At 43.9% G+C, this 17701-nt stretch overlaps 1 protein-coding gene across 1 annotated transcript in view; it reads right to left on the bottom strand.

The window, feature by feature from the left end:
• Window positions 1-2570: 2570 nt before the first annotated feature.
• LOC106605062 (serine/threonine-protein kinase 32C) overlaps window positions 2571-17701 on the bottom strand; it is a 98545-nt gene continuing 83414 nt past the window's right edge. The window contains exons 5-12 of the mRNA XM_014200324.3: window positions 14567-14604; window positions 10988-11077; window positions 10648-10751; window positions 10292-10408; window positions 7584-7709; window positions 6485-6613; window positions 5572-5639; window positions 2571-2788 (exon numbers count right to left, since the gene is read on the bottom strand). Of these exons, the coding sequence (XP_014055799.1) occupies window positions 2599-2788; window positions 5572-5639; window positions 6485-6613; window positions 7584-7709; window positions 10292-10408; window positions 10648-10751; window positions 10988-11077; window positions 14567-14604 (862 nt within the window). The 3' untranslated portion in view covers window positions 2571-2598. The remainder of the gene's footprint in view (window positions 2789-5571; window positions 5640-6484; window positions 6614-7583; window positions 7710-10291; window positions 10409-10647; window positions 10752-10987; window positions 11078-14566; window positions 14605-17701) is intronic.

The raw sequence follows: 17701 nt of genomic DNA, 5'->3' as shown, positions 1-17701 counted from the left end.
AAGACTTTTCACATAGCTACGGGCAGACTCACACAATGCCCCAAACCCTCGGCCTTATCCCTTTCCCATATACATAACAAAGCACAGAAAACCTAAACTTACCCACATTGGAGCATAGGAGGGCATAGATACTGACTTATTAAATCATCCACTTAAAGAAAAGCCTGTGCACTTGGAACATATTCTTAAAACAATCTACGGGATGCCAAAAGTCACTGCATACAGTCTAAAATATCATGGCATCCATATAACAATGGGAATAAATGATTTGTACAGTCGTAGGACTTGAAATCGTTTTTTTTTTTATTTTTTTAAGCAAACCTAGACATCACATAGACAGGCAAGCAGGACAGGGCTACACTGATTATATGAGGCCTCTCCTCTGTCAATCATCAGAACACAGGTGAACATCAAGGTATTCTACTGCCTGAAGCTTGCATGTGCACATACTGTAAGCCACCCACAAACCCTAGCGTTTGGCTCTCCTACAAAATCTGCTTTAAACTGTAAATAGAGGTGCATGCAAAAATGCAGGGTTCGAGACGCTATGGGCGTAACTAATGCGCTTATTTTCATAGGAAATCAGATTTCCCCCCCATATAATTGAATAATATTTTATTTCTCCCCAAAAACATTCCTTTATATATAATCACAATAAATGTTCGTATACAAATGATAGTATTTTCACAGAAGGAACAGTGGTTATATGCGCTACAGAGAGGAAACACATTCACACACAAAGTTCTTAGAAATGGCAATGCAAATGGTAGAAAAGCTTTGGCATATCTGCCTACAAGTTGTGCCTGCACACTTGGAAATAAAATGAGTACAACAGTGTATGAATGTTTGGCTTCATACTACTCTTAATTTAGTAACATGTACGTTTAGTAAGCAGTCCCACATAAAACTGTGGAGCGAGGTTAGGCTATTTACACCTTACTTTGTTAGGCCTTAGGGTTTTAAGGTGGACAATGCTACATGTTCCCAGATGTCCAGGCTGAGAGTAATGGCACCACCTTAAAATGTACCACAACTAATAATACTGCCCCGGGATCATTTTTCATACAGGAGTGATCGAGACAATCAAATGAAAGACGATTGTTAAAATGTCACGGTCATCTTAGTCTAATAAGGGATTATGTTCAACTACGAGATTCTTCTGTAGCTATTCAATAGAAGCTGATCATGTCTGATCCATGGACAAAGAAAGACTAGAACAGGCAAAGCCTCCCATACCACGTCAATTTAACTAAACCTTTACGGGGTACGCTCAATATGATTCTTCTTCTATGGTCTGATCCCCTGGTAGCGACAATGTTTATGTTTAACGTATAAGAACTCAAGCAGTACGAGCATGTAACCCCCAGTGGAGCCGTGGGATAATAGAACAGCGTCTTGGCAACAGTCACAGAGATCGACCGTGAGGGAAACCTTCCATTTACACCACAGATGTACTAAGTCCCTCTAACTGACAGGGCATTTGAAAAAACGAACAATGTCTGGAAAAAAGGTTTCGTTGGAGGAGCGTAAATCACCGTAGTAAAAATCAAACCAGCATGCTGATGCATAATATAGTCACAATTAACGTGTAATGAATGGCTATTGATTAACAATCAACACCACTTCAAAATGGTTCTACGTTATCGGATTGAACTAGTGATTTATTTGAAATTGCAAAACCTCCTTGTCCCGAATGGCCCATACTGTAATGTATGTATCTATTAGAAGACTCACTTACTGTGACTGGAAACAACATTTACCCTCCTCTAAAAGTTTCTATCCACTGCACTACCTCAGGAATAGAATTACATAGAACATAGTAATATAATAGTTATTCTATGTCTATGTGCACTGCACTGTATATTGGCATTGTGATACTTGAACAAATATATACTATAATTGAAATGAAAGGCATTTGGAGAAGGTAACCGGACAACAGTAATAGTCGTTCAGAATAGGAGGAGTACACAGAGAGGAGAGGGATTGCACGAGCTACACAGGCAAAGAAAACTAAGAGTGTCTAACGCCGTTGAATAATTCAGTATGTGAGTTTGCAGAGGTAGCTGCATCTACTCGAGGCTAAAAGAGCGGGAACGCAAAAAAATACAAATATTTCTTTCAAAACTCTTAAGCCTTGCTCCTATTTCTCTGTATGTTGTCATGCTCATATATCGTGTGGCTTCTGCTGCGTGTTATCCCCTCTCGTAGTGATACCTTACTTTCATGCTATACTGTACGTTGCATAGAAATTAGTTAGAGCTTATTCTAGGGCGCGGAGGGCGGGACCGCTCTGTAACCCTGCAGTTTCATTCATGCCTTAACGGTGGATGCTACAGAAGAAGAAATAGGAGAGCCATTTTGTGTCCTGCTGTGCGTTGTTGTCCTGCTGTGCGTTCCAGTTCCTCCAGTCATCATGGCTACATAGGAGAGGTTAGAGTATCTATAGGCATGGTTCCACACACACACACACACACACACACACACACACACACACACACACACACACACACACACACACACACACACACACACACACACACACACACACACACACACACACACACGCAGCCTGAGTGACCACCAGGTGGTGGTGTGGTGCTAGCAGCTGCCAGGAGAGGAGCAGACCGAGCCGCACATGCTCAGTTTGGAGGAGGACTCGGGTTCGGGATCCTCATCCTCTGTGCCTCCCTCAGCCTCGCCGGATCCGTCTCCATCCCCATCATCCCCCCCCTCGGCAGCTCCTTCAGACTCCCCTCCCTCTGCACCCTCCTCCTGCCTCTTTTTCAACCTGAGAAACATACAGAACCAGTCAACAGTTTGGACACAGCTACTCATTCCAGGGTTTTTCTTTATTCTTACTATTTTCTACATTGTAGAATAACAGTGAAGACATCACAACTATGAAATGACACACATGGAATCATGTAGTAACCAAAAAAAGTGTTGGGGTCGTACATACACTACCGTTCAAAAGTCAAGGTTCGCTTAGAAATGTCCTTGTTTTTGAAAGAAAAGCACATCAAATTGATCAGAAATACAGAAATACATTGTTAATGTTGTAAATGACTATTGTAGCTGGAAATGGCACATTTTTAATGAAATATCTATATAGGCCCATTATCAGCAACCATCACTCCTGTGTTCCAATGGCACGTTCTGTTAGCTAATCCAAGTTTATCATTTTAAATGGCTAATTGATCATTAGAAAACCCTTTTGCAATTATGTTAGCACAGCAAACCACTAGTCCCAACGTCAACAGTGAAGAGGCGATTCCGGGATGCTGGCCTTCTAGGCAGAGCTCCCCTGTCCAGTGTCTGCGTTCTTTTGCCCATCTTAATCTTTTCTTTTTATTGGCCAGTCTGAGATAGGGCTTTTTCTTTGCAACTCTGCCTAGAAGGCAAGCATCCCGGAGTCGCCTCTTCACTGTTGAAGTTGAGACTGGTGTTTTGCGGGTACTATTTAATGAAGCTGCCAGTTGAGGACTTGTGAGGCATCTGTTTCTCAAACTAGAGACTCTAATGTACTTGTCCTCTTGCTCAGTTGTGCACCGGGGCCTCCCACTCCTCTTTCTATTCTGGTTAGGGCCAGTTTGTGCTGTTCTGTGAAGGGAGTAGTACACAGCGTTGTACGAGATCTTCAGTTTCTTGGCAATTTCTCGCATGGAATAGCCTTTATTTCTCAGAACAAGAATAGAGTGACGAGTTTCAGAAGAGAGTTCTTTGTTTCTGGCCATTTTGAGCCTGTAATCGAACCGACAAATGCTGACGCTCCAGATACTCAACTAGTCTAAAGAAGGCCAGTTTTATTGCTTCTTTAATCAGGAACAACAGTTTTCAGCTGTGCTAACATAATTGCAAAACGGTTTTCTAATGATCAATTAGCCTTTTAAAATAATAAACTTGGATTAGCTAACACAACGTGCCATTGGAACACAGGAGTGATGGTTGCTGATAATGGGCCTCTATACGCCTACGTAGATATTCCATTAAAAATCAGCCGTTTCCAGCTACAATAGTCATTTACAACATTAACAATGTCTACACTGTATTTCTGATCAATTTGATGTTATTTTAATGGACATAAAAACAAAAAAAAATCTTTCAAAAACAAGGACATTTCTAAGTGACCCCAAACTTTTGAACGGTAGTGTACATACATGTGCACGCCACACACGGGATAGGAGAGGGAAAAAAAATGTGTGATCAGAATACATAGTGGGAGTCTAAGGACTGTGATATACTATCTGTCTAGAGATTATACCCAAGTAGTAAAAATAGAACTCAAGCTCCATTAATTCCAGCAATAAGAAAACTAAATTTGCCTTGTAGGAAGAATTCCAAATGATGCTGCAATCTCAGACAGGTAAATAATAAATGAGGTACTCATTTTTTCATTACATGAAATATGAACTATCACCACCACTCCTCTCTTAATATAAACACAGCATTAGGGCAACAATATAGGGTCATAAAACCGCTATATATTTTTGTAATGCCATCATTAAGTCGAGGTAATGTACAGAGCATTTCTATATGAATTGCAGAGTGATGTCAATGTCACTGGAAGCAACATTGAACAGGGAGGATGTACACAAGCACATAAACAGCTGTTCACCATAAACTTAAAATGATGACTGCAGAAACCTCTATTATAATGTTGATTCATATGATGACCACATATTGCATATCGTTCTGCAAATGATAGATTACATGGAGAAATGACCATGTAAATAATCATTATATCATTTTAGTGCTTATGTCATATGTAAGGGATAATCAACAAGGGGCTGTGCGCTCTCGAAAAGAATGAACGACGTTCCACGTTGCGACACAACAGCGGAGAGGAACTAAACTTCCACGAAATTGCATTACGTTCCAGAGCGCCGAGTTGATTACCCCTTTTATACCATGGCTATAATTTAACACATTTGCCACTAGAAACGTGTACATTTGCCGGTAGAAATGTGTTCAACACCCACTGAATTAGCTAGCAAGTTGACTACAGTATATAGATAGCTACATCAGTTGCCTTGGTAACCAAACAAACAGACTTGCTAGTTTAGTTTACCAAAACACTGGTCCTAACTTGATTTCTGAAAATTGAATTCAACAATGCCAATAAAGTTTTCAATTCGACTTCTGCTTTCAAATGCAGCTCAAACACAGAACATGGAAGAATGAATTATAGCCATTAACTTCTACCGTGCTGATATACTGTGCGTTATAGGGAAATAATGCACACTCTAGAATGCCCTTCAAGCCAATCAGGAATGAGTATTAAACAATACCATGGTATAAATAGAGCTAAGACTGATGTAACAATGTGTTTTTTTATTGGTCTCCCAGATTCAGTAATTGGGTCCGTGTTTATATCGTCTTAGTATATTATAGACCTAACAATGTTTGGGATATTCATAAATATCTATTCATGTGTATGTCAGGTTGCCTAGTCCTTATGTAGGTGTTATGTCAGCCTTATGCATGCCACTTTAAATACAATTTCCCTAAATGGTTTAACATGGATGTATTTTGATTGGTCTCCCAGGCGAAGTGTTTGGTTTGTGGTCTTACTTCTCGCGGTTGAAGATCATGAACTCAGACTGCACCACTTCAAGGCACTCCTGTAGGTAGTCGTTTTCCTGAGGGCAGTAAGGAAAGGGAACAGCAATTATCATCACACACACAGGGCGACAACGGCGGACGAGGAGATCAATTTCACCTCAAACAATCACCAGCGAGACCTGAAAGATTACAAACACCCCCTTCTTCCCTTCTTTAAATTATGCCTGGTGATTTGTTTGTGTTCTTTCCCTTAAATTAGACGTTTGGCACGGGACAAAAATAGAAGTTCATATTTCCAAAAGCACTTGGGGGCATCACAACACCACTGAATGCTTCATAATTTAATAATCTAGGTAATAACCCATTGTTAGAAGATACAAGTTTTACTGCATTTACAGCACCCAGAGATCACTTTCGATAACACTGAAAGTCGACAATAATAATGTGGAGCTCGTAATGACAAGTTTGGCGGATGAAAACCTGGCACAGCTCATAAATATGGATTGTCTAAAATCCATGGTAAATTGTGGCCGCAATCACAGATAATAAAGTGGGTTTCTTAAAATACTGTAATCACGCAAGCAAATAACCGGTCTTCAAGACAAAGAGATTGATGACATTCATGAAATGAAGGGACAAAAATAACAACTGGGGAACAGAAGGCTACAGAAGGCACCCTGCACTCTGAGTAAACCAAGACCTGCCAAACTGTCCAATACCTCAGGTTAAAGCACTATTTACAAGGGTTGAATTCTTTAGGGCATGCCGTAGCAAAACATTTCGCAACGGAAAACAAAAATAAACGTTTCTAATTGGACAAGTTCAGGTAGTCCCTCCAAGTTTCAGTCCGTTTTCTTCAGTTTGGTGCCTAATGAACATGACCCAGGCACAGTCAGTAGGGACTGGGTGATGTGACACTCACCGACTGGGAATCCTTGCTGGCTTCCCGTGACCTGTTCTTGGCCAGTCTTTTCTTCTTCTTGTGGAGGGGACGAGATTCTAGTATCATCTCCTCCAGCTCAAAGGTGGGGTCGCAATGCAGACGGCCCTTCTGTGGAACCAAGTCACACAGTACACTAATGAATGACTATAATACAGGCACACACGCACGGACGAACGCAAGCACACACACAAACAGGTGTACCTGCAAGTAAGCATGTCATTGTACTGTGTACTGTATTTGTGCATATGACAAATACGGTACATTCGGAAAGTATTCAGATCCCTTCCCTTTTTCCACATTTTGTTATGTTACAGCCTAATTCAAAAATGTATTACATAAAAAAAACTCAATCTACACATAATACCCCATGAAGCGAAAACAGGTTTTTATAAAATAAATAAAGTATTCAGACCCTTTGCTATGAGCTCAGGTGTATCCTTGAAATGGGTTTTCATGGCCGAACAGCCTAAAATCACCATGCGCAATGCCAAGCGTCGGCTGGAGTGAAGCTCACCGCCAAATCTTAACGCTACAGCACACAATGACATTACATTCTAGACGATTCTGTGCGTCCAAATTTGTGGCAACAGTCTGGGGAAGGCCCTTCCCTGTTTCAACATTACAACGCCCCCTGTGCACAAAGCGAGGTCCATACAGAAATGGTTTGTCGAGATCAGTGTGGAAGAACTTGACTGGCCTGCACAGAGCCCTGACCTCAACCCCATCGAACACCTTTGGGATGAATTGGAACGCCGACTGCAAGCCATGCCTAAACGCCCAACTTCAGTGCCCAACCTCACTAATGCTTCCATTCAGCCTCAAGAGCAAGTCCCCAAACCAATGTTCCAACATTTAGTGGAAAGCCTTCCCAGAAGAGTGGAGGCTTTTATAGCAGCAAAAGGGGGGGTTAACTACATATTAATGGCCATGATTTTGGAATGAGATGTTCGACAAGCAGGTGTCCACACACTTTTGGTCATGTAGTGTATATACTGTATTATGTGTGAATCAGTGTTAATGGTCCATAAAAGGTGAAACTTCTACGCTCCTCTGTGATAGGTTTATGGTCCATACTTACGTTAGGAACGAACCCAGCATCTATCTTCTTCTCGTAGACAGCGTCCCAGTTGATGTCAGAGAGGTAGGGAGCCGTCTGCATGTGAGACAGGCTGGAGAAACGATGCTCTGGGTTCACCGTCAGCAGCTGGGAGGCGCACGCGCGCGCGAACAAACACAATTATACCTCATTTAGACCCATTAAAGATTCAAAAGAATATCATCTCTACAGAGATACACTTCATTCCTTCCTAAATTACCCTCAGGGATTAATAAAGTCGTATTGAAGTGAAAAAAAAAACGTATGACTTTAGACAAAACAAGTTGAATGCTAAAATCAGATCCAATAACGTAGGTGGTGTCACCATTAGGGGGCACTCTTAAGTCAGCCACAGTCCTACAGTACAAGGATCAGGTCCCCTATGAATCCAAAATAAAGATGTTACCCTGATAAGCATAGACGGAATCAGAGAAGGATTGAGATCATTGTCAGGGGAGAAACTAAATACATGTGACTGGTATCAATAGTGTTATATCTACAATGGAGGAAAACAGCTGTTTGACTTCTCCCTGGTACAGCTTAACATACACCTAGGAGAAATTATTTTGGGGATGTGGTCTGTTGTCATGGCAACAGTCTCTCTCCCAATTCTCCCACTCCCGAAATTCCGACGGCGAGTCATTTCTCCCAGAGGGCTGGTTAAGTCTGTCTCGGTGGAGTTCAGACATGGTAATAGATCAGCAGCCGAGCGGAAGAGACCGATGCCATCGCTCTGGAGCCTCCACTTTGGCTCTGAATGGAGCAGACACGCACAGAGTAGACCCTCACTCCTCCGTCTCCCTGCCACTCCATCAGTCTCTCCTCCCTGACCTTATCTCTCTCAATCTCTCCCGTTCTTTCCCTCTGGCCTCATGCCATTCTCCCTCCATCCACGTTCACCTCCACTACTGCTGCGAGCCCCCGCCCCCCACGCAATTATGATTAGCCTCCCACTGTCTTCTGACCACTGCCTCGACTCTCTACTCCATTGTACACTCTCCCCCGACAACTCTCCACACAGCAGTCCATCTCTCCACTTCTGGTCCATCTTCCCACTTCCCCTCATCTTCCCTCTTCCCCTCATCTTCCCCTCATCTTCCCCTCCTCTTCCCTCCTCTTCCCTCCTCTTCCCCTCTCCCCTGCCCTCCTCTGCTCTTCCCTCCTCTGCTCTTCCCTCCTCTGCTCTTCCCTCCCCTCCTCTCCTCTCCCTTGCCCTCCTCTGCTCTTCCCTCCTCTGCTCTTCTCTTCCCTCCTCTCCTCTTCTCTTCCCTCCTCTCCTCTTCCCTCCCCTCCTCTTCCCTCCCCTCCTCTTCCCTCCCCTCCTCTTCCCTCCCCTCCTCTTCCCTTCCCTCCTCTTCTCTTCCCTCCCCTCCTCTCCTCTGCCCTCCCCTCCTCTGCCCTCCCCTCCTCTGCCCCTCTGCCCTCCTCTCCCCTCCCCTCCCCTCCTCTCCTCTGCCCTCCCCTCCTCTTCTCTTCCCGCCTCTTCTCTTCCCCTTCTCTTCCCTCCCCTTCTCTTCCCTCCTCTGCTTTCCTCTCCTCTCCTCTTCCCTCCTCTCCTCTCCTCTTCCCTCCCTCTCCTCATCTTCCCTCCTCTCCTCTCCTCTTCCCTCCTATCCTCTCCCCTTCCCTCCTCTCCTCATCTAACCTCCTCTCCTCTCCTCTTCCCTCCCTCTCCTCATCTTCCCTCCTCTCCTCTTCTCTTCCCTCCCCTCCGCTTCCATTCCCTCCTCTTCCCTGCTCTCCTCTTCCCTGCTCTGCTCTGCTCTCCTCTTCCCTCCTCTCCTCTTCCCTCCCCTCCCTCCCCTCCTCTTCCATCCTCTGCCCTCCTCTTCCCTCCTCTGCCCTCCTCTTCCCTCCCCTCCTTTCCTCTCCCCTCCTTTCCTCTCCTCCCCTTCCCTCTTCTCCTCTCCCCTCCTCTCCCCTCATCTTCCCTCCCCTCCTCTTCCCGCCTCTCCTCTTCCCTCCTCTCCTCTCCCCTCCTCTCCTCTCCTCTCCTCTCCCCTCCTCTCCTCTGCTCTTCCCTCCTCTCCTCTCCTCTTCCCTCCTCTGCTCTCCTCTCCTCTCCTCTCCCCTCATCTTCCCTCCTCTTCCCTCCTCTCCTCATCTTCCCCCCTCTCCTCTTCCCTGCTCTCCTCTTCTCTTCCCTCCCCTTCCCTTCCCTTCCCTCCCCTCCTCTTCTCTCCTCTTCCCTCCTCTGCTCTCCTCTTCCCTCCTCTGCTCTCCTCTTCCCTCCTCTGCTCTCCTCTTCCCTCCTCTGCTCTCCTCTTCCCTCCTCTGCTCTCCCCCTCTGCTCTCCTCTGCTCCTCTGCTCTCCTCTGCTCTCCTCTGCTCTCCCCTCTGCTCTCCTCTGCTCTCCCCTCTGCTCTCCTCTGCTCTCCCCTTCCCTCCTCTGCTCTCCTCTTCCCTCCTCTGCTCTCCTCTTTCCCCTCCTCTGCTCTCCTCTCCTCTGCTCTCCTCTTCCCTCCTCTGCTCTCCTCTTCCCTCCTCTGCTCTCCTCTTCCCTCCTCTGCTCTGCTCTCCCCTCCTCTGCTCTCCCCTCTCCGCTCTGCCCCTCTGCTCTCCCCTCTGCTCTCCTCTGCTCTCCTCTGCTCTCCTCTGCTCTCCTCTGCTCTCCTCTGCTCTCCTCTGCTCTCCTCTCAACTTTCCTCTCAACTTTCCTCTGCTGTCCACTTTTCCCCCTCCCCACCCACCTTCCTCATGAGATGGACCAGGTCCTTGGGCCAGGCGGTGTTGTACTGCACACTGACGGTACTGAAGAGCTGCATTAAAGACTCCACGGAGTTACTGGCATGGATTTCATAGGGCCTCTGACAGAGGGAGAAAGAGAGAGAGGGTACGAGGGAGAGGGAGGGAAGATAGAAAGATTAAGGGGGCATGAGAGAGAGGCAGGGAAAGAGAAAGAGTGAGAGAAAAAGAGGGAGGGAGATAGAGGGGGAGGAAAGCATAGACAGACAGTGAGAGAGAGCGATGAGTATCAACCACATACAGTAAGCGTCAGTTGTCATAACTCAAGATCAGCTCCACTTCCCATAATGCCTTTCCTTACCCATCCACGCAGCACCTCGAAGACCGTCACGCCTAGTGACCACCAGTCCACCTCAAAGGCATAACCCGTCCCCCCACTCACAAAGGACTGGAAGATCTCTGGTGCTGAAGGGGATACAACTCAGTCAGGGTCAGACAGTTAGGCTACACACAGTCAAGACCATAGCTTACTGATGTACATTTACACAGTATGTTAATGATAAGGTTTCCGGGTTCCAGATCTGTCTTGTCATAGTTGTGGCAATGACCATAGGAGTTGGCAAGACGCCACAAACAGATCTGGGACCAGGCCAGTGATAAGGGTTTCCAAGGTTTGAAGGAATAACAGGTGAGAGTCTTACCCATGTAGGGCTTGGTTCCAGCTAAGGCAGTGGCCCTCTCTCCATCCTTGATTATTGTAGCAATGTTGAAGTCTGTCAGGTGGGCGTGGCCTGTGAAGATATTGTGCTTATGCTGCATTCATAACATCTAATTTTATTGGTTAGTGGGAAACGGGTCTACCATCTCTGAGCTCCGACTTCTACCATATGCTGAACTCTCACATCACATATTAAGGAAAATACCTTGCCAACAGCATTTTCGGCAGTTAAATGGAACAATAAAACATGATGTATAAAAACAATCTATTAATATGGTTTTTGAACACTAGAATTTGTTATTAGTAGTATTTTCCAATTTTCCCACTTGTCATGAATGCAGCATCAGAACCAAACTACTTATATTTAACACTACATCCATAAAATTCAAAAAACATGTTAAATAAACTTCAAGCTACAGTATCTAACTCTGACTAACTAACTGTAACGAAAAATAAAACACAAATAGCTTAGTGAAAACATGATTCAGTGTGTCAACAAGACTTGTGTGCCGGAGTCTGGTCTAGTGGTAGTACTGCCAAATCCAGACCACATATAACCGCTAGCGAATGGTTATGAGTCCTGCCACGGGCCCCTACTAATGTGAAAAATCTGTTGATGTGCCCTTGAGCAAGGCACTTAACACTCCTTTTCTCCAGGGGTGCCAAAATACTATGGCTGACCCTGTAAAATAACAAATTTGACTGCACCTATCCGGTGTAGGTGACAATAAAACATATACAGTGCCTTGCAAAAGCATTCCTTTCTTCACATTTTGTTGTGTTACAAAGTGGGATTAAAATGTATTTAATTGTCCTTTTTTGTCAACAATCTACGCAATATACTCTAATGTCAAAGTGGAAGAAAAAAAATGTAATAACTAAAATAGTCGTTGCAGAAGTACTCAAACCCCTGAGTCAACACGTTAGAAACACATGTGGCAATAATTACAGCTGTGAGTCTTCTTGGATAAGTCTATAAGAGTTTTGCACATCTGGATTGCGCAATTTTGCCGATTATTCTTTTCAAAATTCTTCAAGCTCTGTCAAGATGTTGGGGATCATGACTAGATAGCGATTTTCAAGTCTTGCCATAGATTTTCAAGCAGATTTAAGTCAAAATGATAACTTTGCCACTCAGGAACATTCACTGTTTTCTTGGTAAACAACTCCAGTATAGATTTGGCCTTGTGATGTAGGTTATTTTCCTGCTGAAAGGTGAATTCCTCTCCCAGTCTCTGATGTAAAGCAGACTGAAGGAGTTTTTTCCTCTAGGATTTTGCCTGTGCATAGCTCCATCACGTTTATTTTTATTCTGAAAAACTCCCCAGGATTTGCCAACGTCAAGCATACCCACACCATGATGCAGCCATCACCATGCTTGAAAATAAGGAGGCAGTTACTCAGTGATCATGCATGGCGCTACACCGGTGCTGGTGGGGGGGGGGGGGGGGGGGGCAGTCGGCCTACATGTATTTTTGCAATAGAAATATAAATCGCTATAACATGCTGACCACACCGCTCGCGCACTGGAAAATGAATGTACACATACATGTTATTCAATCATTGCACCCACACTGCTCCCGTGCGCCAACGAGCGTCTGCGTTGCCAAGCTCTAAAATAGAAGTCTGTTCTATTTGTGACGCTGAACGCGGTGCAAGTCCTGCCTCTCCCATCTCCTCATTGGTTTATAGAAGCAGATACCCACGTGCCATCTCCTCATTGGTTATACCCACATGGGTGATTGAAAGAGAACTGAGTTCATCGGTTGTCATGGTAATACTATGAAAGTTTAGATGCCAATCGCCATATAACGTCCAAAAAAGAAAAAGCCTGGAAGGAGGAGAGATGACTAGAAACGATTCTGTTGACCGTTTTATGTGTGGATTAATTGTTGGAGTAGAGGACCTTGTGCATTTCAGGTAAAATAACAATTCTACGTTTATATCCCAGGACAAATTAGCTAGCAACTGCAAGCTAGCTAGCTAAATTGCCATAAATGTTTAATGCTTTTCGACCTGTCCCCAAAATAATAGAATTGGTTCAGAGTTTGTTTTGATATTTCAACCTGTGTGTTGTGATCATGTTTGGTGTGGGGGGGAGCAAATCAATTTGCGCATTATGGTGCACGCGCGTCTGGTTTGGGTACGGGTAAGATTGTGATGATAGCCAGCTAGTTTTACACCATGTGTGCACAGTTAACAGGCATGGGATAAATGCACTTCTCGTTGTGGCTGCACGTTGGATATTATTCATTTCATTTCTGACGTTGTGATAGACATTTCATCCAAAACATTATTACCAATGCACAGTTGTCTGATTATGCATGTGGAATAAATGCACTTCTTGTTGTCGTCGCATTTTGGATGTCGTGTTGTTATGGCTGAAATACGCTTTTGTCATTGCCTTGTGGTCACTTGTATTAGGCTTATAGATATTTTGTTGAATATGTTTTTGGCCACACTTGCTCCCGCTTTGGCCAAAATCAATTAAAAACGACATTCATATCGAATGTGCTTTGTGCCATATCTGTTTCTATTGAGAAAAAAAATCAACTATTTTCTTAGCCCCCCCCCCCCCCCCCCTTAGCCCCGGGAGAGAAATAATCCTGGCTGTGCCTGTCAGTGATGTGTTGTGTTGGATTTGCCCCAAACATAAGGCTTTGAATTTGGGCCAAAAAGTGTTTTCCTTTGCTGTGTTTTTTTTTGTTGAGTATTACTTTAGTTTCTTGTTGCATACAAAATGCATGTTTTGGAATATTTTTATTCTGTATATTTGTATTCTTCTTTTCACTCTGTCATTTAGGTCATTATTGTGAGTCATTACAATGTTGTTGACCCATCCTCAGTTTTCTTCCATCACAACCATTGAACTCCGCAGCTGTTTTAAAATCCCTGAGCGGTTTACTTCCTCTCCGGCAACTCAGTTAGGTAGGACACCTGTATCTTTGCAGTGACTGGATGTATTGATACACCATCCAACGTGTAATTAATAACTTCACCATGCTCAAAGGGATATTCACTGTCTGCTTTGTCTTTATGTTTAACCATCTACCAATAGGTGCCCTTCTTTGCGAAGCATTGGAAAACCTCTCTGCTCTTTTGTGGTTGAATCTGTGAAATTGCTCGACTCAGGGACCTTACCAATTGTATGTGTGGGGTACAGAGATGAGGTAGTCATTCAAAATCATGTTGAACCCTATTATTGCACACAGCGTGAGTAAATGCAACTTGTTATGTGTCTTGCCATAACAAAGGGGTTGAACACTTATTGAATCAAGACATTTCAGCTTTTCATTTTTAGTTCATTTGTAAAAATGTCTAAAAACACAATTCCACGTTGACATATGGGGTATGGTGTGTAGGCCACTAACGCAAAATCTCAGTTTAAATGTAAATTCAGGCACAACAACAAAATGTGGAAAAGTCAAGGGGTGTGAATACTTTCTGAACGCACTGTAGTATGTTACATGAAGGTAAAATACGTACACAGGTCTATCTGTGACATGTCGCGAACATGTAATGAGTACAGGATAAAGTCATCTCTAAGAGGAGGCATGCTCACCTTGCTCATCCAACAAGATGTTGTCTGGTTTGATATCCCTGTGAGAGAAAGAAGGAGAGAAACACAGATAAATCAGTGTCTAAGAACATGGAACTATTTATAGTCAATATAAAACATGTGCCACAGAATGTGTGTTTCTAAGTGCGCACGTGCATGTGCTTGCACGTGTGTGGAACAGAATGGGTAGCTGTATGTGTTACATGTGTATCGGCATGTTGAGGCTTGTAGGTGTGTGTGTGTGTGTCTCTTGGCGTATTTTATTCTATGCTTACATCATGTGGCTGTGTATTACATATGTGAATGCGTGCCTATGTGTGTATGTGTTCCGATCCCTACAACACTACATTGGACATGGATGAAGGGGAACATGGCGATTTCCAATCCAATCGCTTGGGAGACACTTGCAGGTTTTCTCCACACATGCTTATTACATGGGGCATCCATGCAGTGGAGACCCAACACAAACAACAACACCTTGGTGTTTACCCACCAGCGCAGCCCACAGCCAATTAACAAAGCCCACACCACTTTTTAAATTATGCAGCCTGTCACGCAAGTGTGACTAATACATTTAGTCCACATAGAGTCTCATACACTAACATGATATTAGGATATATTATCAAGACCATACCAGGATATATTATCAAGACCATACCAGGATATATCATCAAGACCATACCAGGATATATCATCAAGACCATACCAGGATATATCATCAAGACCATACCAGGATATATCATCAAGACCATACCAGGATATATCATCAAGACCATACCAGGATATATCATCAAGACCATACCAGGATATATCATCAAGACCATACCAGGATATATCATCAAGACCATACCAGGATATATCATCAAGACCATACCAGGATATATCATCAAGACCATACCAGGATATATCATCAAGACCATACCAGGATATATCATCAAGACCATACCAGGATATATCATCAAGACCATACCAGGATATATCATCAAGACCATACCAGGATATATCAAGTCTTTTTTTAACTGGTGTATTCCTCAAGAGGTTTAATGGGGCTCCCGAGGTTTAAGGCACTGCATCTCAGTGCAAGAGGTGTCACTACAGTCTCTGGTTCGAATCTAGGCTGAATCACATCCGGCCGTGATTGGGAGTCCCATAGGGCGGTGCACAATTGGCCCAGCGTTGTCCGGGTTTGGCCAGGGTAGGCCGTCATTGTAAATAAGAATTTGTTCTTAACTGACTTGCCTAGTTAAATAAAGGTTAAATAAAAAATGAATGAAAATGGAACTGTAATACCAAGCCATTTAGCCCACAGAGTCCTTGTCTCATACACTACACTACTATAAAATGCATGTGCACTAAGGCTATGCTATACCAAGAGGTAAGGCTCTGTTGCTAACTGATGTATTTCTCAAGAGATTACAATGGAAATGTACAGGAGGAACTCCAGTATGAAAGTCCCGATATCGCCACAGTGGTTATTTGACGCAAAACCAGCTCATACACTCCACTAAAGTAACATTCCTGTTAGCGCTGAGGCTATACTATACCAAAAAGTACATCTCTATTGCTAACTGATGGATTTCTCAAGAGGTTTAATGGAAATGCATTCTATTCATACCCTATAGCCATGCGAGAAAATCCAATATGAAAGCTCTGCCACCCTGCCATACCGCCACCGTCGTTATTTGATATGTAAAACCATACAGAGCATTGCTCATTGAACACAATTTTTATTTTACGTGACTAGCAATGCAGTCAAACGTGTTTCCCAAGCATGGAAACTCCAGCAGCAGACGACTGACAAGTGTGAGATGGGATTCCACCTCAAAGCCCTCCACTTTAGAAGTGGGAAGTTAACATTTTTTTTCTCACTGTTTCAGTTTGTCTCCAGTGCAGAAGAAGAAGAAAAGAGGGGGAATGTTTTGGCGTTCTTTGGGGACTCCTTCGCTTGGACTAATTTTTCATTCCTCGGGCATCATGGCAGCAGCAGACTGTTGCTAGGAGACACTTCTTCCCCCCAGTTGGTGCAAAAAAAGAATAGTATTTTCCTTTCACAAACCCACAGCGTGAAACCACATTGTAGAGCAGGAGATGGCCACAGATACCTAGGGATTGGACTTGGCCTCCTTCAGCAGACACAATTGTGTCAGTCAGAACAGTTGATGCCAGGATGAGATTAAAACAGAGACTTGGTAAAACTCACTGAATCTCTTTTTAACTGACTTCATTGGTATTTAGATAATCAAGACGGCTTGGGCGATATACCGTATATCGCGGTATTTCGAAATACCGATGGTATGACATTTTTTGGGGGGGGGGGGGGGGGGTTTGGGGGGGGCCCCCCGCCTCGCAGGGGCTGCGTGGGTGCGAGCTACGCCACTGCTTATAAGTATAACTATGAGAAATCTAAGATGTGTCAAATAAATGATATCCAGCTCAGGGCTCCAGCTAGGTTTACTAACTTGCTAGCTAAGTGGCTAGATCAAGCTGCTTGGTTACAGTAGAGACATTCAATCCCCTCCTGGATCAAGATCCCTGTTGCCTAAATTGTTTTGTGCGTAAAAAAATAAATACATATTTTAAATAGCACCCCCTTGTGTGTGCACTTCTGGTAATACCGTATACCCCGGTATGGTACAGAAACAGTATGACAATCTGGATACCGCCAAACCCTATCGTGAAGCACATTTATCAAGTTCACGAGGTGAAAATGTTTTTAATTAGCTGCTGAGTTTAAGAAAGGACAAGTGTGATGATCTAGTTGGATTGACACCATTTGGTGTATGTGTGCGCTCAACGGCACAAACGCACACACGCACTCACCTTCTAACCAGTACGCAAGCACCCACACAGTTCTTTGCACTTTCGAGGAGCGATTTGCTGAAAACGAGCTTTGGAATAAAGGTTAAAACATTTTGAGGCCATCAGTGAGTGGAGTTCATGGTCTACAGGGACATAAACACTTTTCATTTACAGCACTGACACTTTTCACTGCACTCGGCAATTTCAACAAAAACTCACGACTGCAAGTCATCCCACGCTGAAGAAGATTGATGGTTACAGCAACATAGATACCAGAGCTTTGTTTAGATATGCAAAGAAGCAAAAAATGAAAGGAGAATGCCCAGGTGATTATAGAGA

Source organism: Salmo salar, chromosome 01 (genome assembly GCF_965601325.2).
Source record: "Salmo salar chromosome 01, fSalSal1, whole genome shotgun sequence".
Taxonomy (NCBI): Eukaryota; Metazoa; Chordata; class Actinopteri; order Salmoniformes; family Salmonidae; genus Salmo; species Salmo salar.
Note: the sequence above shows the minus strand (reverse complement) of the source record. Positions and strands in the feature narration are given on the sequence as shown.